Raw genomic sequence first — 27,213 nt, 5'->3', positions numbered from 1 at the left:
AATAACCATGCTGTCTATTCAGAGATGTCTAATTGTCAAATAACCATGTTGTCTGTTCATAGATGTCTGATTGTGAAATAACCATGTCGTCTGTTCATAGATGTCTGATTGTGAAATAACCATGTTGTCTGTTCAGAGATGTCTGATTGTGAAATAACCATGTTGTCTGTTCATAGATGTCTGATTGTGAAATAAACAGGTATTCTGTCCTGAGATGTCAGATTGTGAAATAACCATGTTGTCTGTTCAGAGATGTCAGATTGTGAAATGACCATGTTGTCTGTTCATAGATGTCAGATTGTGAAATAACCATGTTGTCTGTTCTGAGATGTCAGATTGTGAAATAACCGTGTTGTCAGTTCACAGATGTTTGATTGTGAAATAACCATGTTGTCTGTTCTGAAATGTCTGATTGTGAAATAAACAGGTCTTCTGTCCAGAGATGTCTGATTGTGAAATAACCATGTTGTCTGTTCAGAGATGTCTGATTGTGAAATAACCATGTTGTCTGTTCAGAGATGTCTAATTGTGAAATAACCATGTTGTCTGTTCATAGATGTCTGATTGTGAAATAACCATGTTGTCTATTCAGAGATGTCTGATTGTGAAATAACCATGTTGTCTGTTCAGAGATGTCTGATTGTGAAATAAACAGGTATTCTGTCCTGAGATGTCAGATTGTGAAATAACCATGTTGTCTGTTCAGAGATGTCAGATTGTGAAATAAACAGGTCTTCTGTCCAGAGATGTCTGATTGTGAAATAACCATGTTGTCTGTTCATAGATGTCTGATTGTGAAATAACCACGTTGTCTATTCAGAGATGTCTGATTGTGAAATAACCATGTTGTCTGTTCAGAGATGTCTGATTGTGAAATAACCATGTTGTCTGTTCAGAGATGTCTAATTGTGAAATAACCATGTTGTCTGTTCATAGATGTCTTATTGTGAAATAACCATGTTGTCTATTCAGAGATGTCAGATTGTGAAACAACCATGTTGTCTGTTCAGAGATGTCTGATTGTGAAATAACCATGTTGTCTGTTCAGAGATGTCTGATTGTGAAATAAACAGGTATTCTGTCCTGAGATGTCTGATTGTGAAATAACCATGTTGTCTGTCCAGAGATGTCTGATTGTGAAATAACCATGTTGTCTGTCCAGAGATGTCTGATTGTGAAATAACCATGTTGTCTATTCAGAGTTGTCTAATTGTGAAATAACCATGTTGTCTATTCTGAGATGTCTGATTGTGAAATAACCATGTTGTCTATTCAGAGATGTCTAATTGTGAAATAACCATGTTGTCTGTTCAGAGATGTCTGATTGTGAAATAAACAGGTATTCTGTCCTGAGATGTCAGATTGTGAAATAACCAGATTGTGACATATCATGACAGACAACATTGTTGTTTCACCATCTGATATCTCTGGAAAGACTGTCTTTTCACCATCTGACCTCTAAAGATAAGGTCATTTCACCATTTGACCTCACAGGAAATAGGGCAGGGTGAATTCATCATCTGACATTTAAGAAATGGGTCATTTCACCATTTGACCTCTAAGAAAAGGAGAAAAGGGTCATTTTCACACCTGACCTCTTCAATGGGGTAATTTCACTATCTGACACTTAAGGACAGAGGGCAAAGTCATTTCACCATCTGACCTCTTAGGACAGAGGTCATGATCATTTTACCATCTGACCTCTTAAGATGGGGTCATTTCATCATTTGACCTCTAAGGACAGAGGGCAAATTTATTTCTCAGTCTGACCTCTAAGGGCAGAGGGTAAGGACATTTCACCATCTGATCTTTAAGAAATAGGTCATTTCAACATATGACCTCCTTGGACAGAGGACACAGATATTTCACTATCTTACCTCTTACAACAGAGGGCAAGGTCATTTAACAATTTCACCTCTTCAGACCATGTTCATTTTGATATATCTTGACTTCAACCTCACTCCTCAATATTAACAGTTTAATTATAATTCCTTGTCATACCCTGGCATGGCTAAGTCATGTCATCTTCAATAACAAATTGTCTAGTACCTGCCTAAATTATGTTTCCTTTGAATAAGACCAGTGTGACATATTACTGTGTACCAGAGTACAGAGCGCGCTGACCATACCAGATCGTAATCAGCGGCGTCAATTATTGGACATTTGACAAGATCTAATACTTGTCTACGTCTTTGGTTACCTGCTGTCTGTTCTACTTCTTCAATATGTGTCTCACATCATGATTGATTTGTCCAATTGTCAATATCTCTTCATATCAAATGTATGTTTTGATCCGTTTGTTTTGTGGAAATGAAAAGAAAAAAAAATCTATCATGAATTTAGGATGATCGAAATTTTTTAAAGATATTATCCTTTCTAAATATAAGAAAAAATTTCCACTTTGGCAATTACAGGTTTTTATTCTGTGTCGGCATTTCTCCAGATATTAGATTGACCTGATATTGACTATACAAGACACCATATCTTGACATACTAAAATAACAAAAAAAGCTAGAATCACTTACCAGGTAATAATATTATGAATACCTTATTCTGTATAGTAGCTTTTAAAGTTTCAGTGACTTATGGACGAATTATTAAAAGAAAATGCAACAAATAAGATTTCATGTAAAAGAATTATGCAAATAGTTATTTATGTAACCCTGGTAAATACTGCCTGCTTGGGAGAAAATCTCTTTAGCCCTCTTGAGCAGGAGTCTAATTTGACTCAGGTCCTATGAGGGAATCCTAGTTCAGGCATTGAAATAAATAATGAACTGAAGCTTCTATCTAAGGACCTGGAAATAATATTTTCACAAGCATTATTAACACAGTCATTTACATGTATGTAATCCTGGTGATATATTCTGTTTAGCTCATTCTGTTGGGTAGAAGATTAGTAAGGGAGAAGTCCCAGTTTGGAATCCTGGTGAAAGCATTGAAATAAACAATGACCTCTGTTACATTCACAAATGTACCAAACATTAGCAGTAATACACTGCTCGGCAAGTGAGATATTTGCTCTTGCTAGTTGATCAGACTAGTAACAGGTAAACCAGAGGTCCCAGGTTCGAATCCTAGCAGAAAAAACCCTTAAATTGGTGATTTTGGTTTAAACCAGAGGAAAATATACACACAAATATTTCTTGTAGAAACTAACTGGTAGATACCTGACTGAAAAACATAGGGGAGACCAGCAATGTTTCATCCACAGTGAATGGGAGTGTGTGTCTTGCCCCTGAACACAGCCATGCCTGCACATGATGGTCTGTTCCTCAGCTTCTATAGAAACTCTAGCCACTCTGCATAGTAAGCATTGAATCAGGCACCACAGATCATAACCTAAGGTTACATAGGCCATCACAAAGTTTATCATACTATAGTAGTTTAACTCATATCTGTCCACTGGACATAACTGGAAAACTGGAGATATCCAGTTTGAAAGTCATTCACAAAATGGAAGATAATTTGTTACGTTACTACTGTGTATGGGACAACTTATGCTGTAGTATAACATGCAAATAAGGCAATATCAAAATGGGGTCTTACATTTTCTGTCACAGCTGGAATATCTCATTTAGGAACATCTACATCAAATCACTAGGGAAAATGGTCAGTTTCATTTCAATGCAAAAAGAAATGGTGTGTATCGGTTTCCTTGTATACAGATTCATCTAAATTCAATCTCATTTTCTTTAACATAATTTTACACACAAACACACACTCAGTTTAAGAAAAAAATAAATTATGGCTGCTAGACACAGTGAAATTGGCGGGACATGTTGCTGAGAAGGAAATCAGCACATGTAGCACAGAAAAGATGTTCGTTGCAATACCAGTAGTTCCATATTTGATATGTGTAACAGACATCATTTGTACATGTAGGACAATCAACACATTAAGTTAATTGATGAGGGTGCTAATAGCTTAAATCTGTTAGAGTATCAGCCTACATAACCTCAGGTGAAAATCTGAGGGGCGTGGTTCAACATACATGCTACTTGCCAAAAACCTACCATGCATCTTGGTTTTTCCTTCAGAAGTCTTTCTTTTGAAATTAATTAACTTCAACTCAACCTTGTCTGTCAATGTTATTAATTTGATGAAGTATGATACACTTTTATCCCAGCATAATAAGAGATAAATATAATGACCTTGCGCCTGAAAATTATTCTACATTCATTTGAAGATATAGTGTGAACAAATGTAGGTCTTGCACATTTCTTTTCAAAAGACAAATTGAAAACTAAAACAAAATTTAATTTAACACATCTTCATGTTAATTTATTTCCATTTTTTAAGATTTTTTTTCTCATTTTTATTCATGATTTATAAATTTCTATATTTCATGACAAATTTTGTAAATATTCATCCTGATCATGATGCTCATGTTGATGAGTTAATGTGATAATGAGATCATATTCTATAATAAGATCAAGGTTTAGTAATTGACCCAAGTTCTGTAACAAGATCTGATGGGTTACCTCCCCTTATAGGAAAGCTGCACAAAAAATGTCCAGTTTTCATGGTAGTAACTTATGCACCAGAGCAATAAAGATTTCCTGAAGACTCATTGGACTAGGAAGCATACTTTTCATTTTAAGAATATGCTTTTTGTAAAAAAAAACCTCAAAAAACCTATATTTATCTGTCAATAAGGTGAAGCCTGGTATTATAATCCTGATATTATAAGCCTATTCCAGTCCTTTCTTCAGCCCATCCACTGACTTCAATTTTCAGTTCATGTGTTGGACCCGGGGCTTATTGCACTACAATAACCATCAATAAGTAAGTGTCAAAGTTTAGGATAATCTTTTAAATTTGTGCTGAGTAGGCACTAGCTCAGATGTTTATGTGCAGATCAAACAGTTCTTGGCAAGTGAAGTGGGGATAATGATTTTTGTATAGAACAATACTATACCATGTGTTTCAGGTACTGCTTCAGGTGAGAAAAAAAAACATTGCTAGAGGATTAGAATATTTCTGTTTCTTGTGATGAGAGCAGAGAAATTCAAATTTTATCTTTTGAGGTTAGATATTACTATATATATCTGACAAAAAGAATGCGTCTGTTTATGATAAGCCCACCCATTTATATTGTTATCATGCAGAATTACAGTGTTATTTCAGTGTTCTTTTATAAGACCCACACATGACTTTCCAACCCTAGCTAGACCAATATCTGACCTCTGAGACCAACCCATGATTTTCAAGTCTGAAGCTGTGTAGGCATTGTTGTCATATCTCTGAAGCTGTGAACACAATGTTACCATATCTCCGAATCTATGAACACAATGTTGTCATATCCGCAGCTGTGTACAAAATGTCATATCTCTGCAGCTGTGTAAACAATGATGTCATTTCTCTGCAGCTGTGTAAACAACAATGTCATTTCTCTGCAGCTGTGTAAACAATAATGTCATAATCTCTAAATCTATGAACACAATGTTGTCATATCGATGAAGCTGTAAACACAACATTGCCATATCTCTGCAGCTGTGCAAACAATGATGTCATATCTCTGAATCTATGAACACAATGTTGCCATATCTCTGAAGCTGTGCACACCATGTTGTCACATCTCTAAAATTGTATTCTTGTCTTTCTGGCAGGATATATAATCTGACAATGTCTCTGAAGCATATGACAACTGTTCATGTCCCTGGAGTTCCACCAGAAAACAGTAAGATGTTAAGCACTTTTATTAAAATGTCACCGTTTGACCTTTTTGGCAGTGTTGAACCGTGTGGGAGGGGGAGGTGAAGGGGGTCTTTGTCTTCTTGTCTCCCTCTGGATTGGTGGTGGTGAGAAGCGGTCTGGTGCAGTGTGCTTGTTCCGTAATCGTTGTGACATCATAGGGGGTGAAGGAGGTCTCTGGCTCCTTAGTGCCCTGGTAGATGGCACCACCTCCTCCATATAAGGTGGTGAGACAACACGTTGCCCTCTGGTCAAAGGTCTGGAAGGTGGGGATGGAGGATGCTGACGTTTGAGTAAAGGAGGGGAATCAGATGGGGAGACCTGCCCTCTTGTTAGAGGTCTAGACGGAGGGGATGGGGGTCTTTGACCCCTAAGGCCACTGTGAGGAGGGGAGGGAGACCTGGGCCCTCTTACACCCTGTCTTAAAGGCGGAGAGGGTGGAGAAGGAGGTCTTGTGCCTCTTATACCAGGTGGTGGAGATGAAGGTGAGGGAGGTCCCCTTGTACCTAGAGGTGGAGGAGGAGGAGATGGCGACCTTGGCCCTCTTACTGGAGAGGGGGAGGGGGGCCTACGACCTCTACTTATGGGATGGTGAGGTGGAGATATTGATGCTTTTGACCTTTGTGTGGGAGATGGAGGATCATCAAATGAACCAGATGAACTGGATATTGTTTCTATACAGTCGTCTGGGGAAAACTGTCTTCGGGGCAAAGGTCGTGCTAAGGGCGATGGTGACCTTTTGCTCCTAGTATGTGGTCTCTTTGGAGGAGGTGAGGGAGATCTGTAATGAGGTGACTCCATACTTGGTCGCCTATATGCTGGTGACCCTGATCTATAACCAGGTGACTCGGACCTATATACAGGAGACTCTGATCTTTGCCTTGAATAACCTGGAAGTGTTGGTGTGTCTCGTCCCCGATAGGGATAGGCATAAGGAGGGGACTCTGGACGTACTACCCGGCGGTGTGGGGGGGAACTACTCTGCCAATTAATGGGTGGGGTATCCTCTTTAGCAAAAGGGGAGTGGGGAGAGGTTGATCTTTCCATTGACATTTGCCGCTCAAATCCATAAAAGTGTTTCTGTGGACTCTGTGGTGGAGATGTCCCCAGCGGCCCAGATTGTGTATCCATTGAATAACTCCATGCTCCAGAACTGTGCCATTGTCCCCTTCCCTGTAGACCACCCCCTCCTCGCACAGCTTGGCCGGATCTTCCTGGATTACTGCCACGAGCACGACCAGGTCTGCAAAAAGAACAGGGAATTACACAACACATCAGTGTGACAGACATTGCCATATAAACATATGATTTCACTTATCACATGAAACTTCATATCTTGTTTATCTGAAGAAATTTTGCAAAAAAAAAAATTAAGAGAACATATGACATTTTAACAGCACTGTAGAAGACTTGGTGAACTGTACTAAATGACTTTTGTATGAATTTTCAAGGAAGACTTGTCAGACTTCCTACCTCTTTCCCTGCTGTTGAACCCAGCGCTCTGCTTCACCAAAGTCAACGTTGATCAGACTACTTTTAGCCAACCTAGCAGCTTCACCAAAGTCTACCATGTCAATTGGCATTTTGAGATTCTTGCGTTTTCTGCGACCAAACTCGTCCACAGATGATGACGAGGAACCTGAAATTGATTTCTTGCCTGAGGAACGACTACTTCCAGAATGATGACTCCCTGATGAAGAGGATGAACGTGACCTTGACCTCGATCTTGACCTTGATTTTGACTTAGACTTTGAGCATGACCTTGATGAAGAGAATGAGGCTGATGAAGAGGAAATTGGGCTAGTCTGACCAATTAGAGATGTTGGGGATGTTGACCTTGAACTTATCGGACTTGTGTCCAATGCCGATTTAATTTTCGGTTTTTCAGATCTTGACTGACTCTCGCCTTCCTGTGTTGATCCCGGTGAAGATGGGTGACGTCTGGAGCTACGGAAACTACGATGAGGCTTGTAAAGGTCAGATGTGTGGTATCGTTTAGAACTAACTTTCTCGGTGTCTGCAGACCTACAAAAAAAAAACAAAATGATAATGACAACGATGGATATACATATAAGATGAACTGAGAATTGAGGAGTAATGTGTGAGGGTCTGGAGGGGATTCATGTTTTTAAAGGATCATGCATGAAATTGTACAAGATACACAAGTGAATAGAAACTTTTAACAATTTAGAATAAGATAGAGTAGAGCAATGAATTAAACTGCATCATACAGCTGTTTCGTCCTTCTAAGACTCGTCAGTGATGCTACATCATACAGCTGTTTCATCCTTCTAGGACTTGTCAGTGATAATACATCATACAGCTGTTTCGTCCTTCTAGGACTTGTCAGTGATGCTACATCATACAGCTGTTTCATCCTTCTAAGACTTGTCAGTGATGCTACATCATACAGCTGTTTTGTCCTTCTAGGACTTGTCAGTGATGCTACATCATACAGCTGTTTTGTCCTTCTAGGACTTGTCAGTGATGCTACATCATACAGCTGTTTCATCCTTCTAGGACTTGTCAGTGATGCTACATCATACAGCTGTTTCGTCCTTCTAGGACTTGTCAGTGATTCTACATCATACAGCTGTTTCATCCTTCTAAGACTTGTCAGTGATGCTACATCATACAGCTGTTTTGTCCTTCTAGGACTTGTCAGTGATGCTACATCATACAGCTGTTTTGTCCTTCTAGCATTTGTCAGTGCTGCTACATCATACAGCTGTTTTTGTCCTAGCACTTGTCAGTGATGCTACATCATACAGCTGTTTTGTCCTTCTAGCATTTGTCAGTGCTGCTACATCATACAGCTGTTTTTGTCCTTCTAGCATTTGTCAGTGCTGCTACATCATACAGCTGTTTTGTCCTTCGAGCATTTGTCAGTGCTGCTACATCATACAGCTGTTTTCGTCCTTCTAGCACTTGTCAGTGCTGCTAAAGACATAGATAATATACAGATAAAAAGCAGTTTTTAGCAAAGGTTAATGCTAAAAAGATAAATGGGATCACTACCTGGTACCCTGTTGTCAGTGTACTGACCAATTGTATATTGTTTTGTTATTAGACACATTAATACAACCTAGTGGAGTTGTGAAGGGCTAAGAGTTCCCAATTTATCTATTGTGATGTCATAGCTTCATGCATCGTTTTGACATCACAAGAGGAACAGAGATAAAGTGAGAAGATTTTGCATAAAGTCTAATAAAATGTTACTTTTATGAATATTACCAACAGTTTAAAAGTTACTATGATTAACAGAATCTTACATTTGTTTCGATTTCATGCAAGATCAGATTTATGAATCTCTTCATGAACATCTTTTATCTTACCTTGCCACAGACTTGGTAAAATAAGTGGCCTATGGGACAGTATTGATCATCTCAAGTGTGAGATCATTTCCTACACTGTAACCATGGAAACTGTAATCATGTCTAAAAATTGCTAGCTTATGAGTGATGTGATGTTGGTTTTATTTTAACAACAAATTCTTATATGTGCTGCGGGGTTGTTAGGAGGGGAGTAGGGGAAGAAGCACAATGTGCATCCCTCAATCAGTAAGTTTCAGTGAAATACGTCCAGGGACTACTTGGAACTACCTTCTGAAGGAGAAAATCTTGAATTGGAGATGATCTGACCATGTTGTCTTTACTTTAGGAACCTTAAATATGTTGAATGTTTCAAAAGTTCTGGACTTGAGAATTTTTTTCTGCATTTTCACCTTTGAACTTGTGAGGTAATCTGATTGTATGTATGGTTTATGCTTCGTTTATTTATACCTTTTATTGCTTCAAAAGTTATAAATAATTGCACTTATTTGACCTTTGATCTTGAGGTGAAGGTCACAGTTATGTTATTACATGGATGCTGTACAGCATCTGGGGGTGATGCAGCGGAACTTCATGATTCATTGATATATCAGTTGAAATTTAAGGCCAGCACAGACTTTTGTCAAAATTTAGCACTTATCTGACCTTTGAACTTTGGGTGATTGTCAAAGTGATTTCATTACATGGCACCACATGATGAATATAGGATTCAAATTTCATCAATATTCTGAAGTTTTAGTGGCCTAATTAATGACACTGTGTAGCACCTGAAGTGATACCTATATAACTTATTAATATTTCACTAATGGTTCAAAAGTGATAGCCTGGACAAGACTGTACTACAGAAAAAAAACCAGGAACAGCCTGTTTTAATGTTTATCCAATTCAGTCAAGTCTGTAATTTGACAAGGAATAAATTCAAAAGAATTATGTGTGTGTATGATTCTGAGATATCGCAACAGCACATGACATATTTTGACCAGCTATAGGTATAGAGCTAATGACCAGTGGAAACATTTGCTAATTTATCTATCATCCTTTCTTTGTTATTTACAGGATTTACAAATTCCTCACAAGTATCCAGAACACCTAGTAATAGTGTAAATTCCCTCATAGGAAGATGTAAATGTCTTACTCCGAGGGGGTATTAACATTCACAAGGGTGTGTTGGGGTATCCACCTGTCTCAAACTCAGCTGGTGGCTTTCCCTGTTTAACAGTTTTCTTGTAAACTGTATAAAATAATAAAGATTCATCTCTTGATACAGTTGGGCTCAATTCACCTATTTTTCTCCACTTTTACTTCGTATGATTTTTAAAACATTTAAAATGTTTTTTTCTAAAGAAAATTTGAAAATTATTTGATATTTCATTCCAAAGATATACAATATTGTTATAATCCTGGACTTGGTTTTAGAGTCCAGGCAGAGACCTGGTATGGCATTCACCTGTGATCAGCGACAAGATGGTGGCTGTTGTTGAAGAAATTGTGAAAGAAATTGCATACCTTGATGATAATATGAAATTTTTACACTGTACAAGACATGACAACATCAAAGGACATTATGTATGGATACAGTCATGGTTTTGTGATTTCAGCAGTACAGTCATGGTTTTGCGATTTCAGCATAGTTATTGAGGTACCCAAGAGATGAGAGCATGTTTTAAGCTGACAGGTAAATGTCTACCTGGCCATTTCTACATAAATTTCCATATTCGTCAGATCATAACTCCGTCAATACTCTACAAATCTCATTCATCAAACATTTATTGAAAAGATAAGACATTTCTCTTAAATATCAGAAAACGTAATTTAAAAAAAAAATATGTTCTGTTTTCCCTTGTCTGTAGTTACAACCTTACACAGCAACATATATATAAAGTCTGTGGGTTGGGAATTTGTGCCAAGTTCCTGTTGCTCCAACAGTCATGAAAAATTGCAGTCAAGGTGTGAAAAGTCAATTAAAGTCTATTTGGTAATCACTTTGTTCTGAACACACCTTGTTCTCTTTAATTCATTGAGCACACCTTGTGAAAATAACATTGTTTTCTGTCAGGAGACACAAAGACCCATTCAAGTATTGTAACAAGATGGCAAAATTTTCTCTCCAGAATGATTTTTTTGTCTATTTTTTTCCTTCAAAACAATACGCGAGTACGCACAATGGGCAAATATTTATTGTATGGGATTATTTAATATCTCTAAATAATGAATAAGGACTTGCATATATATAGCTCTCATACATGTTATTAGGATGGTCGGGTGGCGGAGTGCAAACGCACTCACCTTTCACTTAGCCGTCTGGGGTTCGATTCCTGGAACAGACGTGAAAAGGTAAGGGGTCACCAAGTGGATTTTCTCCCAGTACTCCAGTTTTCCCCACAATAAGACCCCACGCAGGCTTACATCCAGGCCAACAAGAGTGATTAATATAAGTTGAAATAACTTGTTTCACAATTGTTATAAACTAAATTATGTTTATATCATACTTTTATTCATATATACATGTATATGTTTTTCATTGAAACTGTTACTATAAATGTTCACCACGCACAGTGTTTTAAAATGGAAATATTTTTACCCTGGTTAATTGACGATTAAAACAAACCAATCATCAACACAGGTACTTGTACATTTCGCAGGCTGTTTAATGAAGATATCCCATGCATGCATCTCGGAGTTCAGTTACTTAAAGGTATTTTACTCTGTGAGGTTAATAAAGTAAATCATGTGGAGGAAGGAAAATAGGACAGGAGGATGACTAGACAGGGCAGAAGGATTACGAAGCTGGTTGGTGAGACCAGCCAAAAGAATGATGAGACAACACAAGACCATAACAAGACTATACCAGAGGATGACGAGACTAGGCAAGACAACAAAACTAGGCAAGATGGTGAACAGACAGGGCAGGAAGTAATAAGGATAACAAGGATGATGAGACTTTACAAGGAAGGTAAGGAAGAGGATAATGAAGAGAATGAAGAGAACACAGAAGAAGACGACAAGAGAAAACAGGAGGATAATGAGGACGAGGAGGACATGATAGATTATGATGATAATAAGAAGGATGAAGAGATTTGGCAAAAGAATTACAAGGACAAAGAAGAGAATGAGCAAGAAAATGATGGGGAGGTTAATGAGACTGGATAACCTGAATTATGGACAATAACACAACACACACAGAGACTTGATCCTTGTAGTCGCTCACTGTTATATGTTAACAAAAAATTTCGTAATACAAGAAAAACAGTTACCGTCATTATATAAATCACATAGTGTACTGCTAAATGTGCCAGAGATCATCAGTGTAAGAAGAACTATTTGGGTATCAAGTTCAAGCGATACTGAATATCACTGCTAATGCAAAGTGGGCCAACGTGCAGTTACACAATGAGAGAGTGATAATAGATGGTTACAGGATACAGGATATTTATCATAATACCTCCTGGAGTGTCCCCTATTGTTTTTCACCAGGTCAAAATTTCAAAGATCACAAGAGGCAATTGGTAAAAGGTTTTTGGGTCCACTAATCTGTTTAGTCTTTCAACTCCGCTATCCAGTTTGTTTTGCTACTTAATGCTTTGATGGAGACTTCTGGTGTTCTCAATTTGTTCTCCACAGACTTCTGAAGAAATATGAGTCGCTTTCCTTGTTTTGCTTTTGCAATTTTTTTAGGTTATCTGGTTCAATGGACCGATGAGTTCATGTCATGGTGTGGGTTCAGTCACCTGTCCTCAAATTTTCTACCAATTGCTACTTATTGTGAACAATTAAGTAGATTTTGACCAAATTTGTACAGAAACATCCATAGGGAAGTGAAATAAACTAAGTATGCCTCCATAGGCCTTAGGTGCAGGGCCCATCAAATCCTTCTCCTTTTTGTAGGAATGATGAAATTTTGTCCAAATTTGGTCTGAAGTATCTTTGGATGAAGGAAAATCAATACTGTGTAAATTGCAGGTCTCAGCCACTTGGGGCAGAGGGGTAGGACCCAATACAGGAAACAGAGGAATAGCTTTAAAATTCTCCTTTCTCTTTAGGAATGGTAGGATTTTGTTCCAACTGGATCTGGGGCATCCTTGGGTGAAAGGTAATCAATATCATATAAACAGTGAGTCGAGGCCAGTTAAGGTGTGGCTCAATAGGAGAAGAGAAGAAATTATTTCAAATTCTTCTGCTTTTGTAGGAGGATTTGGATTTTGACCAAATTTGATCTGAAGTATCCTTGAGTGAAGGGGGATCAATTTTGTATAAATGTTGGGTGTCCTTATTTGGTTTTAAAATCTCTTTTTTTGTGACTCATTTGTTTAATAACTTGTCAGTGTTAAATGGTTGTTTCATACATGTATTTAGTTAAAACCTCTTCCTTTGTTGTGTTGCATGAGAAATGATAAATGTTTAAGGCTATATTTCAAGTTTGAAGCCAATTCCTGGCCTTTATTTTACTATGTTTAGGCTTGTATATAAATTTAACTTAAATTTATAAATAATACTTGTAATGCAAATATACTGACAGTCTGACACTTTTAAATCTTGAATGGTCAGTTTAGAAACTAAGGATTTTGTCCTTACTTACATATAAATCCATAACTTACATTAATACTTACTATCATTTTGTGATATTATTTTTCTCTCTTCAGAGAGAAGGACTAACAACTTTGTTCAAAAGAATGACCTCCGTCCATTTTCAATGTCACAGAGGATAAATACATTACAAACTTTTAACAAATTCTTCTGAAAAACCAAAGGCTTTGGCTGATTAGATTTGACCAGTAACATGCTTTAATAAAGGACTACCAAGTTTGTTTATAAAATTGACCTTCATCTACATTAAAGGTCACTGGGGTCAAATATGCTTAAGAATTCTAAGAACAATTTCTGAATGATAACAGAAATATCCAGGATGGTTATATTTGGTCAGTGGCGGATAAAGAGCTACCGAATTACCAAAACGCATTGGTCATTACTTATAGACAATTTTTACTTTTCTGTAGCTATATTATAGCCCATATACAAGGTTACAGATGTGAGATGAAGTGATCCTCTTGTTTTTAGGTTGGCATCTATAATACAGTGCAATTGTTTACATTAATTATAGTGGGTGAAGACCATGAGATAAGAAGAGTTTATAATGAAAGACCAAATCAGTGCTATCTGTGAAAAGCCAGTCAGTAGATTAATAAGCAGCCCAAAATGACGTCCATTTTGTTAAATTAGGAAATGGATGTTGCAATTCTGCTTGTATTTCCATAGTATTCTTACATACCAGTGTATAATAAAATCATACAATAACTAGATTTTGACCAATAAGAGACCTGCAAATTTCAAGTATTTTGTTTAATCAATCAAAGTGGAAGTTGTAGTTATCCTAGTAGTGTCGTAATAAACCAACATGCCAAATTTCATAAAAATTGGGAAATATCTATGTTTCAATCAATCAGGTTTTAAGACTTGCTTTGTTAAAATGGAAATGAATTTCTGTTTTCCAATAATAAACATACATAAAATTTCATCAAAATTGGACAATATCTGTACTTCATTCAATCTGAGATAAAGAAATGACGGCCATTTTAGGAAACAGATGTTGCAGGTTAGTTTGTAATGTCATGAAATACCTAAATACAAGTTTCAAAGAAGTCGGACAATATCTTTCAAAGAATGAAATGTGTTTCTCTGGCAGTCATATTGAGATGAATAGCAGACATATTCATGGCTGTGTGGAAGATTAATTTATAAGCCCGACTTAAACAATAAACCATCCCTCCCTGCCACACCCATTCAAACTTATTGATGGAAATACTTAATGATAAGAAAACCATTTGAGGATCTGTTTTCAGTTCTTGAAGATTTGTTTATTTTTTTTTTTGTTTGTTACAGGTGTTGTAAATGTTCATGAACTGGTCTTCATTGAATGTACTCAATGATGGCACAAGATATTTTTATTAAGCACCTATTAGCAAATATCATTTGAAAAAGATCCCAAAGTATTATTAGATAGCAGTCAGTTACAGGTGGATAATGGACAATATGCTTGTGCTGTATTACTGTCGACATCCAAGATGGCTGCCTGTGGGCCACCTTGATTTCAAATCAGTCCAAAAAAGGTACAATGCACAACTAGGGACCAAAGGAAACCAATATCTATGAAATATCAGAAGGATCCATCCAGTACTTCCTCAGATATAGCAGTAACAAGATTTTACTCTCAAAATCCAAGATGGCTACCTGTCAGCCATCTTGATTTCGGATCAGTCCAAAAAGGTATAATGCATAACTTGGAACCAAAGGGAACCTGTATATGAAATTTGAGAAAGATCCATCCAGTACTTTCCAAGAAATAGCAGTAACAAACTTTTACATTCAAAATCCAAGATGGCTGCCTGTCGGCCATCTTGAATTCGAATCAGTCCAAAAAAGGAGGAACAATGCACAACTAGGGACCAAGGGGAATCTGCATATGGAATTTGAGAAAGATCCATCCAGTACTTTCCAAGAAATAGCGGTAACAAACTTTTACATCCAAAATCCAAGATGGCCACCTGTCGGCCATCTTGAATTCGAATCAGTCCAAAAAAGGAACAATGCACAACTAGGGACCAAGGGGAAACTGCATATGGAATTTGAGAAAGATCCATCCAGTACTTTCCAAGAAATAGCAGTAACAAACTTTTACATCCAAAATCCAAGATGGCCACCTGTCGGCCATCTTGAAATCGAATCAGTCCAAAAAAGGTACAATGCACAACTAGGGACTAAGGGGAAACTGCATATGAAATTTGAGAAAGATCCATCCAGTACTTTCCAAGAAATAGCAGTAACAAACTTTTATTTCCAAAATCCAAGATGGCTGCCTGTCGGCCATCTTGAATTCAAATCAGTCCAAAAAAGGAACAATGCACAACTAGGGACCAAGGGGAATCTGCATATGAAATTTGAGAAAGATCCATCCAGTACTTTCCAAGAAATAGCGGTAACAAACTTTTACATCCAAAATCCAAGATGGCCACCTGTCGGCCATCTTGAATTCGAATCAGTCCAAAAAAGGAACAATGCACAACTAGGGACCAAGGGGAAACTGCATATGGAATTTGAGAAAGATCCATCCAGTACTTTCCAAGAAATAGCAGTAACAAACTTTTACATCCAAAATCCAAGATGGCCACCTGTCGGCCATCTTGAAATCGAATCAGTCCAAAAAAGGTACAATGCACAACTAGGGACTAAGGGGAAACTGCATATGAAATTTGAGAAAGATCCATCCAGTACTTTCCAAGAAATAGCAGTAACAAACTTTTACTTCCAAAATCCAAGATGGCCACCTGTCGGCCATCTTGAATTCAAATCAGTCCAAAAAAGGAACAATGCACAACTAGGGACCAAGGGGAATCTGCATATGAAATTTGAGAAAGATCCATCCAGTACTTTCCAAGAAATAGCGGTAACAAACTTTTACATCCAAAATCCAAGATGGCCACCTGTCGGCCATCTTGAATTCGAATCAGTCCAAAAAAGGAACAATGCACAACTAGGGACCAAGGGGAAACTGCATATGGAATTTGAGAAAGATCCATCCATTACTTTCCAAGAAATAGCAGTAACAAACTTTTACATCCAAAATCCAAGATGGCCACCTGTCGGCCATCTTGAAATCGAATCAGTCCAAAAAAGGTACAATACACAACTAGGGACTAAGGGGAAACTGCATATGAAATTTGAGAAAGATCCATCCAGTACTTTCCAAGAAATAGCAGTAACAAACTTTTATTTCCAAAATCCAAGATGGCTGCCTGTCGGCCATCTTGAATTCGAATCAGTTCAAAAAAGGTACAATGCACAACTAGGGACCAAGGGGAAACTGCATATGAAATTTGAGGAAGATCCATCCAGTACTTTTCCAGAAATAGCGGTAACAAGAAGTGTTTACGGACGGACGGACCACGGACGCAGGGCGATTTGAATAACCCACCATCTATTAGATGGTGGGCTAAAAAGTAACAAAAAAAGTTGGATTCATTAAATTTTCCCTATTAAACACAGTTTTAACTGTTTTTTATGTTTTTAAATATATATTGACTTGGTGCAATTTTGATAATGTTTTCAAAGTGCATTGAACTTGTCCAAAAATTAATGTGAACTGAATTTTTCTTTCTACATGCATAATTTTTTCAAGGTGGGTTGCAACATCACATGTTATAACCCATTTTGACATTTTTTTCAAAATGTGTTGACTTGATCCAATTTTTAATGCATTTTGAATATTTTATTTTTCAATGCATGTGAAGCTTGTCCCAAATTTAATGCAATGTGGACCAAAATAAAATATTCAAAATGCATATTTTTTTCAAAGTGGGTTGAAAACACCATACCAACCCAATTTGAAAATCTTTTTCAAAGTGCATTGATTTGATCCAGATCTAATGTAATTTGAGATAATTTTCTAAGTATGTTGACCCCAATAAGGTAATAGTCTATGATAACATGTGATATTTGTATGCAGGTTTTTAACATGTACAGGGTATATTTATTTCGAAAGTGGTCAAGCGTGACCAAATGATTGATAAAAGTATTGCCACAATTTTTTTCATACCTTGATACTTTCAGGTAAGCTTATAATTGCTCAACAATCCCAGAAAACTCACATATCGCTGATTTGACCAAAGTTTGGTTTCTTCATTGAATCAATAAGGTATGGAGACACTTGGCAGATTATTTGAACTTTCTTGGACCTCAATATCCTAAAAACCCAAATATCACATCAACTAATCACAGACTTCCATATTTACCTTTGGCCACTGTCTACTCTCTTTCTTTTCCCCGAACGTCGTCCATTGCCAGTATCGGACTTGACCACGTCAGAAACATCACTCATAGGGCTGGCAGCACGACCAGATGAATTACTTTGGATATCATCATTTATTTTACTCCGTGATCTGGTCTGGTGGACAGATTGGCCAATACCTATCCCTCCAGAAGTGGAGCTTACAACCTCGAATATTGGTATTGAGGTTGTGCCCTGATTTACAGCAACTTGATTTTCATTGGCTGTTTCATCTTGAGTGGGTGTGGCCGGTGATTCAAAATTCTCCTCTAATTCCACTGAAACATACGAAACAATCATTAAGTATAATTCCCCTTCAATCCACACTTACATATGTAACATTAACTCTTCAAATTTTACTGCAGTACTTTAAAGCTCTTCTCGTCTTTTTCTGAAACATACTCAGGATATCAAATCCAATCCTCAAAATCCTACTGTTAAACACATAGTTGAAATTAAAGGAGTAACTATTAAACAGGACTTATACACAAACCTGCATTAGGAGCTGTGTTATCATTTCTGGCAACTTCTTCCCCTTGTGATGTCACTTCCTGTCCTTGTGATGTCACTTCCTGTCCTTGTGTTAGGTCAATATCTGGAGTGATATCAACCATCATCCCTATAGTGAAATCTGTCTCCACTGTTTCTGTTTCTACTGTTTCCTCCACTGTCATTTCTTCAACAACTAATTCTTCATAACTCTGACTGGAGAATGGTTGCTTTTTCTCAGTATAGATAGAAGTGAATTCATCTGATGTATACCTGTAATGAGATATATGTATACCTGTAATGAGATATATCATAAAGCCTTTTATCTGTTTTAAAAAGACCCAAGCACTGCCTGAAACATGCAAAACTTGTGTGCCACAATGACATTCTTTTGAGAGCATCAGGAAAAATAAAATGCACAGAAGTTTTGAATAAATAGTTAGTGCTGCAAGAAATTAAAACAAGACCTCTGACAGGAACATATGTGACTTCTTGGTTGGAAAAGTAATCCCAAGCAAGCACTTTCAATAAGAAAGCACTGTATGATGTATGAAATTTAAGTTTGATTAGCCAAAGGAGTCTCAAGTTATCACATGGAAATATAAGTGCAGACAGATGCATGCATGCCCGGACTAAGCCAAAATTAATATTCCCCTCAAACACATATCACAAGGATCATATCATTTGTGATTAACACAAAAACTTCACTGCAATCTGTACATACCGTCTTGTCCTGGTTCGCTGACGTCGCAGAGCTTCCTTTTTCTCCTGCACTTTCTGTTTAGTGAGTTCTTCCTTTAATTCTGCTTTTGTTTTTTTCTTCCTTTTTTCAGGAGAATCTGGATACTTCACATCCATGGGAGTCTCAATCTCTTCCTTGCTCACATCTGACATACATGCTTAAGATTTTTAGATATGTCAAATTATTGAATAAATCATTATTCGATTATTACTATTTTTCTTTTTTTTTTTTTAAACTGTAGAAAATCCATGTTTTTATTTTTTGATACAGTAAATTATCATTTATACAAAATAAACTTTTCTTAAGGCAACAGCAATTTTGACAGTAAGATGATACATGGAGATGTATGTGATATGAAATTCAGTACTTATATAAAAACAAATAAACATCCACAGGCATAACAAAATGTCCTAGCATTTTCCATATTTTGAAATACATTATCTAGATTTCAGTTGTAACTGTCTGTAAGATTTTAATGCCCCATTGCCAAGGCTTTGACTTTAGACCCCTGAATTGTAACAATGTTGAAAGTTTAATGTTATTGATAATTAATCATTGTGTAAAGTTTGACCAAACATCCATAAAAAAGAATGATGCACTGTATTTAAATTCAATCAGTTATTGATTTTCTATATGTAGCAAGGGTGATGTTGGCCTTGACCTTGGGCTTTTGAAACACCAAGAAATCCAATGTATATCCATATGTATAGAGTTTGACTAAACTGTTGCTAGGCACTTACATTGTATCAGGATGCAACTAGACACAATGTGACACAATGAGACTGGACACAACGGGACCTGACCCCTCCCCCTTTTATCTTAATATGGTCATAATCAATAAATATATATATACAGGAAGGTAAAACTTAAAACTTTCCTGAATCAAAAATAAAAATCAATTCAATTTTTTTGATAAAATTGAAAACCAGTCCATTCAGCTTTTTTCAAAATGTCATATCAATATCTATTCATAGAAAGCAATAAATTCCCAATGCCATTGCCTTAAGCTTAAATGGTTACTAGAAGTAAACGTTTTGATAATTACTCAAGAAATGGAACAAACACAACTTATAAAGGGCCATAACTCCAGTGATTCCTAATACTGTAAGCATAAAATTAATCTTTGCCATTTTACCCAAGATATTCAGGAGACACAAAAAGCCCACTCATCTGGCCTCCTTCTTCAGTGATAATAATATCTTCATCAACCATGGAACACAAGTCAAAATACAACCCCTAAAGTTTATATATAGGACACAGTATGAAACGAGATGAAATATATCGATATCGCCACATCTCCACTTAAAGAATTTCTTCCAGAATCAACAACCTGTGAAGTTCTTTGTGTTGTGGTTCATCTGCTAGGTTTCAGGAGCATCAGTACATTCTACATTCATTTACAGCTGGTTGCTGAAATGTTGTTTGAAACATGTTTGCAAATCAGCTGTAAAAGAATGTACTTTTTTGGAAACATGGCATCAGGAGTTGCTCCTCTTCTAACTATTTATTTTAAATTTTTGTCTTACCTTTCAAATCTTTGTCCATTTCCTCTTCTTTCTTTATTTCTTTTGACTTCTTTCTCTCCTCTCGTAGTTTAGCCTTCTCTTCCTCACGGTCCTTACGACGTGCCTCTAATTCTGCCCTTCTCTGTGCTCGCTGAACATATCTTTCCTCCTTCTCTCGTGCCTGAGGTCAAAAGGTCAGAATTAACAGGCCATTAGAAGGGACATGATAAAGAAAGTAGTGTCTACACTTCAATAAGGCTAGGAGACCAACGCGTTATCACTGAATAAAAAATAGAAGGCAGTTTTACTACAGGCAAATAATAAAGAACCTGTAGTCATTTCTACTGAACGGTATATATGGGTAGAGAGGAGAGAGAGGGGGTGGGGGCGGGGGGGTTGGGGGTTGGCTTACTACCTAATATGGACTTACTGTCTAACATGGACATAAATACAGTATTTATAGGGATAGTCCATCCCCTGAGCCAGAATTTGATACATCTAAATGGTTGTATTTCTCTATACAAACAGTAAATAAGCACTAATATCCATAAAGATAGTTGAAAAATAAAGAAAATACCATAGAGTGGAAAGTTTTTGCATGAATTTAATGTGCCAGGCCTCAATCCAGAATGCAAAAATTTTAAATTGTCAAATTTTAAATCATCAAAATTCAAATCACCAAAATTTTAAAAATAAAATAGAAAATAAAAAGATGTCCCAAGTATATACTGTCTTTCCCCAGAACTGAGAAACTTTCTTTTTACAGACATGCAGGAATACTGAGATAATAATTTAATGACTGTACAATACATACCTATGTATCAATGAGTTAATCATAAGAGAAGTTTACATAAATAAAAACTCTAGCTTGTCACCAATGGCTAAATCTATAAATTGTCAGATAATTACTTTTAGATTTCAGTGCAAAATTGACACATCTTATGAGAGCTAAGATTTCTCGCTACATGATAATTATACCACTTACGATTCTGGCTTTGCGTTCCTCTCTTGTCTCCTCATCATCACTGTCGCTGTAGTTGTACTGCAATGATATCAGGCGTCGTGGTTTTCCTGGTGTCACAGCTTGGGGTTTGACATTCTCTGCCACTTCTGTGACCTTTGGTGGAGTTGTAGCCTTTGAAGATTCTGTGACCTCTGCAGATTCTGTGACTAAATCTGTCACAGTTGCAGGAGACACTGTTTGAGGCTCAGCAGTGACAGCTAATTCTGTTTCTGTTGTTGATGTCTCTGATTTAGAGGGTGTTGTCTGTTTCTCCAATGGTATAGGTGACGATGCAGGTGATTCATTCAATGGTGACGTAGCTGGCCGTGGAGAAGTAACCTCAGGCAAATTGTCTTCACTGGTGACCATTTCATTCTCTTTAATTTCTGCATCAATCTGGTTTTGGACTTATAAAAGAAGAGAAAGAGATGGGGATGAATCTGTTGAATTATGATATTAATTATATACATCATAAGAGAAAAGTTATCAGCAGTTTTGAGTTCTTCGTCTATGGAATCAATTTTTCAGGTTTTTGGCAATGATATAATATTTTCAACAACTTACAATGAATGTTTAAAAAATTTGAGACTTTTGACAGTGGGACAAAATTTAAGTAGTTTTTTACTATTAAGCAAAGTATTGAACTATCATAAATGAGATCTTGTTTTAAGTTTTTAACTCTGGGACTAAGTTATGGACTTTTGACAATGATATGATATTAAGGATTTTTTCATCACTAAATATTTTCTTTTTTTTTTTTTTAACCATGGAGAAAGTTTTGCTTTTCTTTTACCATGAAGTAACTTTGAAATAACCATTTCCTACAACATACCTGATTCATCATCACCATGATGTGGACTATAGCACGGCGCTGGAATGTCATCATCTGAAAGGTCACTGGACAAACTGCTTGAGCCACCTTCACTGAACAGGGAGAGGTCACTAGTGTGGACTGAGCTAACTGACAGTTCAGACATGTCCGACATCTGGTCATCATCACGATTCCACTCAAATTTGTATGGACGCTTTGTATCTCTGTCCTCCTTGGAATCCACAACATTCTGACCAGTGCCATTTTCATCATCAGCTGTCTTGTATGTCTAAGGGAGATAACCATGTTCTCAGAGTTACTGACATACTTCTCATTTCTCAACCTAGTCATTAAGATTTAACTTCTTTCATAACTAGAATCAAAACAGGCTTCTTACACTTTACTTTTTCGCAATTAGCTCCTGAATTTTAAAAAAATGCTGTAAAACCACAAACAAACGCTGTATCAGTCTTTAAATAAGCTGCTATTTTGAGAAAGATGCAATTTGTTGCCATTGCTTCACCTCTTGGCCTTATTATAGGACAGATAAGGATTTTTTTGAACAATAGGAATTTTGAATCACAACACCATTTACTAAAACATGAATTACATGCATTTTATCTTTATAGAAAATCCATGCATTACTTTTCTAATGTTAGTTTAAAAAGTTAATGAAACACCCAAATCAGCATCTTATTACAGCCAAAGTAATGACATCATAATAGTGATCACATGACTAAAATGTAAAATTGTATCTAAAAATACACGTAAGTATGGGTATTATTCCTAACTTACTGACTGGGTATCCATACTCTCACTGTCTGTTGCAAACATAGTTAGATCTTGAGAGCTCTCATCCCCAGAGGTCTTCACATCAGAAACAACTGACTCACTATCAGACTTCTTCACTGGCTGTTTATTTTCCTCCTTTTTCTTCGGTGTAGGAGGCATGGCTGGTAGAGGTATATCCTCCAAGATGCTTTTTTCTTCCTTAAACAAAGACTTACTGACCTCTTGTTTAGGAACGATTTTTGGAACAGCTGGAGCTTCTTCCGTTCCGGGAGGAGGAGGGGTCTTTGGGATTGGAGGCAAAGGCGGCAGACTAGTTTTCGGTGGAGTAGGTGTATCAGCAACACTTGCACTGAGCGAGACTGATGGTGATGATACACCTAATGGACTCTGTGTAATAGCTGGACTAACTCCGAACTGTCCGAGCACCCCAGGAATGGGTGGATTTGTGGATGTTACTGTTGCATCGCTGCCAACAGAGGATGGGGTATCAAAGCCAGGGGGTTTGGTATAAATATTGGGCATGGTAAATCCACCCCAGGGATTTGGCATGTATGGAAAAGCCTGGGGAGGCATTCCGTAACCCAAAGGGAAAGGCATGGCCATTGGAAACGACATCATTCCTGGTGGGTAGGAGCTGATGGACGACTGCTGTTGCTGTTGTTGTGGAGTCTGCGGTGGCCATGCATTCCCTGTGAAAGTCTGTGGAAAGCCTGCCATGAGGGGAGGACTTCCAAAGGGTGTGACTGATTGAGGAAGGAGAGGTGTAGGCTGCTGTTGACTGGCTGGCTGCTGTTGCTGCTGAAAATCTGAAACAGATGGTGGATGTAATGATAAATATCCATCTGTATGTAAACAATTCACAATTACAGACCCTAACAATATGACAGTATGCTGCCATTAAGCTCCTCCTACACTTCACCAATGTCAATCTAACTTAACTTCATAGAGAAAGACAGATCACCTTTGTGAACATATCACTACATCACAGAAGGACTCCATAAAATTACAATAACGAATATGATAATGTCTTCTATGATTCATAAAGATTTCCATTCCTGATGGTACACCATTTATTTTATAGTATTCAAGAGAAGTAGAAAATATGTGCATTTGTCCAAAATTGTGAAAATTGTGAAATCTGTTGCAGCTGTACTAATGGTGACCATTTGCTTTATAGAGTGATAGGTCAACTTTTGTTCCATATACAAATATTGACTCATCTCTAATCATTCTCAATATGACAATGAAAGGTGGGCTTGACACAAGGACAAGCTGTACTAATTACCTGGGGGAGGCACACTCAGACTCATTAGACTCTGTAAATTCTGTTTTTGCTGATTTTTCTTTTGCTCCATTCGTTCCTTTCTCTTATCAGGGTCTATGTTGAGATGTTGACAAGCCACTTCATCGATCTTTGGCTTGATGACATTAAAAATCTTTGGATTGACAACTTGTTCTATAACTCTCTCCACACCAGTCGCCAACATACCAGACCTGTAATATACAATATAAATTCTCTACATACATCCAAGGGTGTGATAAAGGTGGTAGGTTGTTACTCATTACATATAATGATAGGAAAATGTGCACAGGGATTTTTGTGGATTTCTCTAAACTAAATCTTCTGTCACATAAGCATATATCCTAGAGGCTTTAGACAATATTTCAGCATGAAATGTTCAAAACTAAACTAGATTTTTTATGGGAGTCTTAAGCCAAAAAATAAAAAAACAAAACAAACTTATTACAAAATTCACTAAAAAGCTGCCAACCTGTTGTAATCCATTCAGGTGGTCATTAACAAGATGGGTTAGTAAAAGCTCATCAATTAAGTAAAAGTTTCGTTTTGATAAAGCCATCAGACTTTTATTCATGAATTCTGTTGATATTCTGTGCTGTGCTTAAATATTGACCATTTTCAGCCATAAAATTCCCTTTGCAAAATTTTGAAAAAAAAAAAAAAAAATAAAATATCAAGTGAGAATTAAAGAATTTTCAGGATTTTGGCAGGTATATGATATTGGTATTTGATGTGGCTATACATCAGGTGGTTGTGTTGCTCAGTGGTAAAACACTCATTTTCCTCCTGGGCACCTGAGGTGCGATTACCCAAAAAGGTCTGGTACTACGGTTTCTTCTTATGGTAAGAACCCTCATGCACTTTAATATGGGTAAGCAAGAGTGATTTTTATAAGCTTAAAGCATGTTGTGCAAATGTTGTAAAATGAAGTTCATATCTATATATAAGGTTGATAATTAATTTGTATTTTTAATTTGTAATTGTATTTGTAGTTGACATAGGCATGAAGTTTGTACTGTCAAATCTGGTGCCTGACTATAAACAATTACTGGTTGATCTGGCGTCGTAAGTTGTCCCTGAGATGGTTCTTGTTGAGGTTTGGACTCCATACTTGTCTTGTCAGGAAGCGTGACACATAGCCCTCTACTCTCTGACGCAGATTCTGAAAGGCAGGCTGAAAATGAAAACAGAAATGCTGTGAATGCTTGAAATTAACGACCAAAAAGACAACATATCTTTGCAACTTTCACCTCCAAATGAAAATGATAATCTAAAAATATTGTATTGTGAGTTTGACCATAGTGCTTAATTGTGATACCTATAATATCACATAACCCATAGCTATATACACCTCCATATGGTAACCATAAGTATTGATGGTATTATAATTGTGTAATAGAAGCAGAAAAGGCCCGTCCTTTTCCACTTCAATGAAGTATTGTGATATCTATTTGTAGTAATTTTAATTAACATCTGCTGCAAGAAGATATTGATGTGCTTATCAAAATTGTGTTGTTTTTTAAGTGTTGTAATTGTTTAAACTAATTGGGCATATTTAGAATCACATACTACCATACATAGAATATGCAGTTATCAGTCATACAGAATTTCGAGAATTTTATTCTCCGACTTAATAGAATTCTAAATACTTTGTGATAGTTTCGGGTACATGACTTTCACAGTCCTGTTCAACAGGCTCTTTATCCTCATCCCAGAGTATGTTCGTTTCACTATTTCCTATTTTCATATGGGCCACAGATCATACATGTCATCATTACACACTACGTTTCAATTTATAGTTCAAGCGCATCTACTCAAGTGGGATGATTTTTCGAATAAATAGCCAAATAAAACCAGATAATTAGATACGCTAAAATTGACAAAGCCCGAATGTTAAACACTGTTAACCGATTTTGCTTGTCAAGCTGCAACAATATGACTGGAATATCACCGTTCCAGTAATTTTAACACGATAAATTGTGTAAACTGTGTTCTACCTTTGTATCGACATCGGCTAGGCAGTCTCTCCGAAACTGATCAAAGAGCCCTTCCGATTTCAGTTTATCAAGAATGTCGCGCACAACCTTTGGGTCGGCTTCTGTGTCCTTTCCAATGTTCTTCGTTGACATTCTGACAGAGCGATTCTAGCCTAAACGGCTAAATTTTCAAAATGCACAGTTGTTACGAGAAAAGAACATAAAGTTTTAAAAAAATTGCCCCATGGCCTATTGGTGGACGCCATTTTCACAATTAAGGTGCGTTCGACTAGATATATATGGGTTATCGTTCTTGTTTGCAATATTGCAGCCATTATGAAAGGAAATATTTTGTATTCCATTTTTTGGTTAGTACCATACACAACATAGATGCAAATATGCAAAAATAGTTAAGTTAATTGAAAATTAGAATTTAAACAGAGAAATAAAAAACTTTACATCAGTCAATGTCTTTCTCACAATTTTCATTATCTTGCATTTTGTCGGAAACCCTGTTTTTATGTCGGAGTGCCGAAGTAGAATTAAAATGTCAAATCAACTGCGACATGTAAACATGGATTTTTGGAAGCAATTTTTTTTTTTTGTAGAAACCGGAGAAAATCGAATATATTGCTATCATCAGGTCAAATTATTCTAACGTTCTATCCATGTTTCCCAGTTTATCCGGATCTGGAACTGACTTCTGAAACTGATCGATAAAAAAGTCAATGAAACGTCACAATAAATC

The 27,213-nt window shown here is 36.8% G+C and overlaps 1 protein-coding gene across 1 annotated transcript; it reads right to left on the bottom strand.

Annotated features, from left to right (window-relative positions):
- Positions 1–4,257: 4,257 nt before the first annotated feature.
- LOC132549572 (biorientation of chromosomes in cell division protein 1-like 1) lies at positions 4,258–26,690 on the bottom strand. The gene is made up of 12 exons (XM_060213510.1): positions 26,487–26,690; positions 25,539–25,663; positions 24,475–24,683; positions 23,193–23,995; positions 22,419–22,686; positions 21,569–21,993; positions 20,605–20,764; positions 19,061–19,223; positions 18,341–18,609; positions 17,813–18,125; positions 7,171–7,722; positions 4,258–6,940 (listed from the first exon to the last, which is right to left on the bottom strand). Exons 1-12 carry the CDS (start codon positions 26,616–26,618, stop codon positions 5,713–5,715), a joined length of 4,647 nt encoding a protein of 1,548 aa, XP_060069493.1. The 5' UTR covers positions 26,619–26,690; the 3' UTR covers positions 4,258–5,712.
- Positions 26,691–27,213: the final 523 nt, after the last annotated feature.

This window comes from Ylistrum balloti, unplaced genomic scaffold (assembly GCF_031769215.1).
Source record: "Ylistrum balloti isolate Yb309-2 unplaced genomic scaffold, AGI_CSIRO_Ybal_v1 Utg370066, whole genome shotgun sequence".
In the NCBI taxonomy this organism is placed as follows: domain Eukaryota; kingdom Metazoa; phylum Mollusca; class Bivalvia; order Pectinida; family Pectinidae; genus Ylistrum; species Ylistrum balloti.
Note: the sequence above shows the minus strand (reverse complement) of the source record. Positions and strands in the feature narration are given on the sequence as shown.

Bases quoted from the DNA above. Each gene is read 5' to 3' on its own strand.
- LOC132549572 (XM_060213510.1), bottom strand. From the start codon at position 26,618: ATGTCAACGAAGAACATTGGAAAGGACACAGAAGCCGACCCAAAGGTT. The intron at 24,684-25,538 runs GTAATTGTTTAT...TGTATATTACAG, and splicing joins TTACGACGCCAGATCAACCA to GTCTGGTATGTTGGCGACTG. The intron at 6,941-7,170 runs GTAGGAAGTCTG...TTCTTTTTGCAG, and splicing joins GTTCAACAGCAGGGAAAGAG to ACCTGGTCGTGCTCGTGGCA.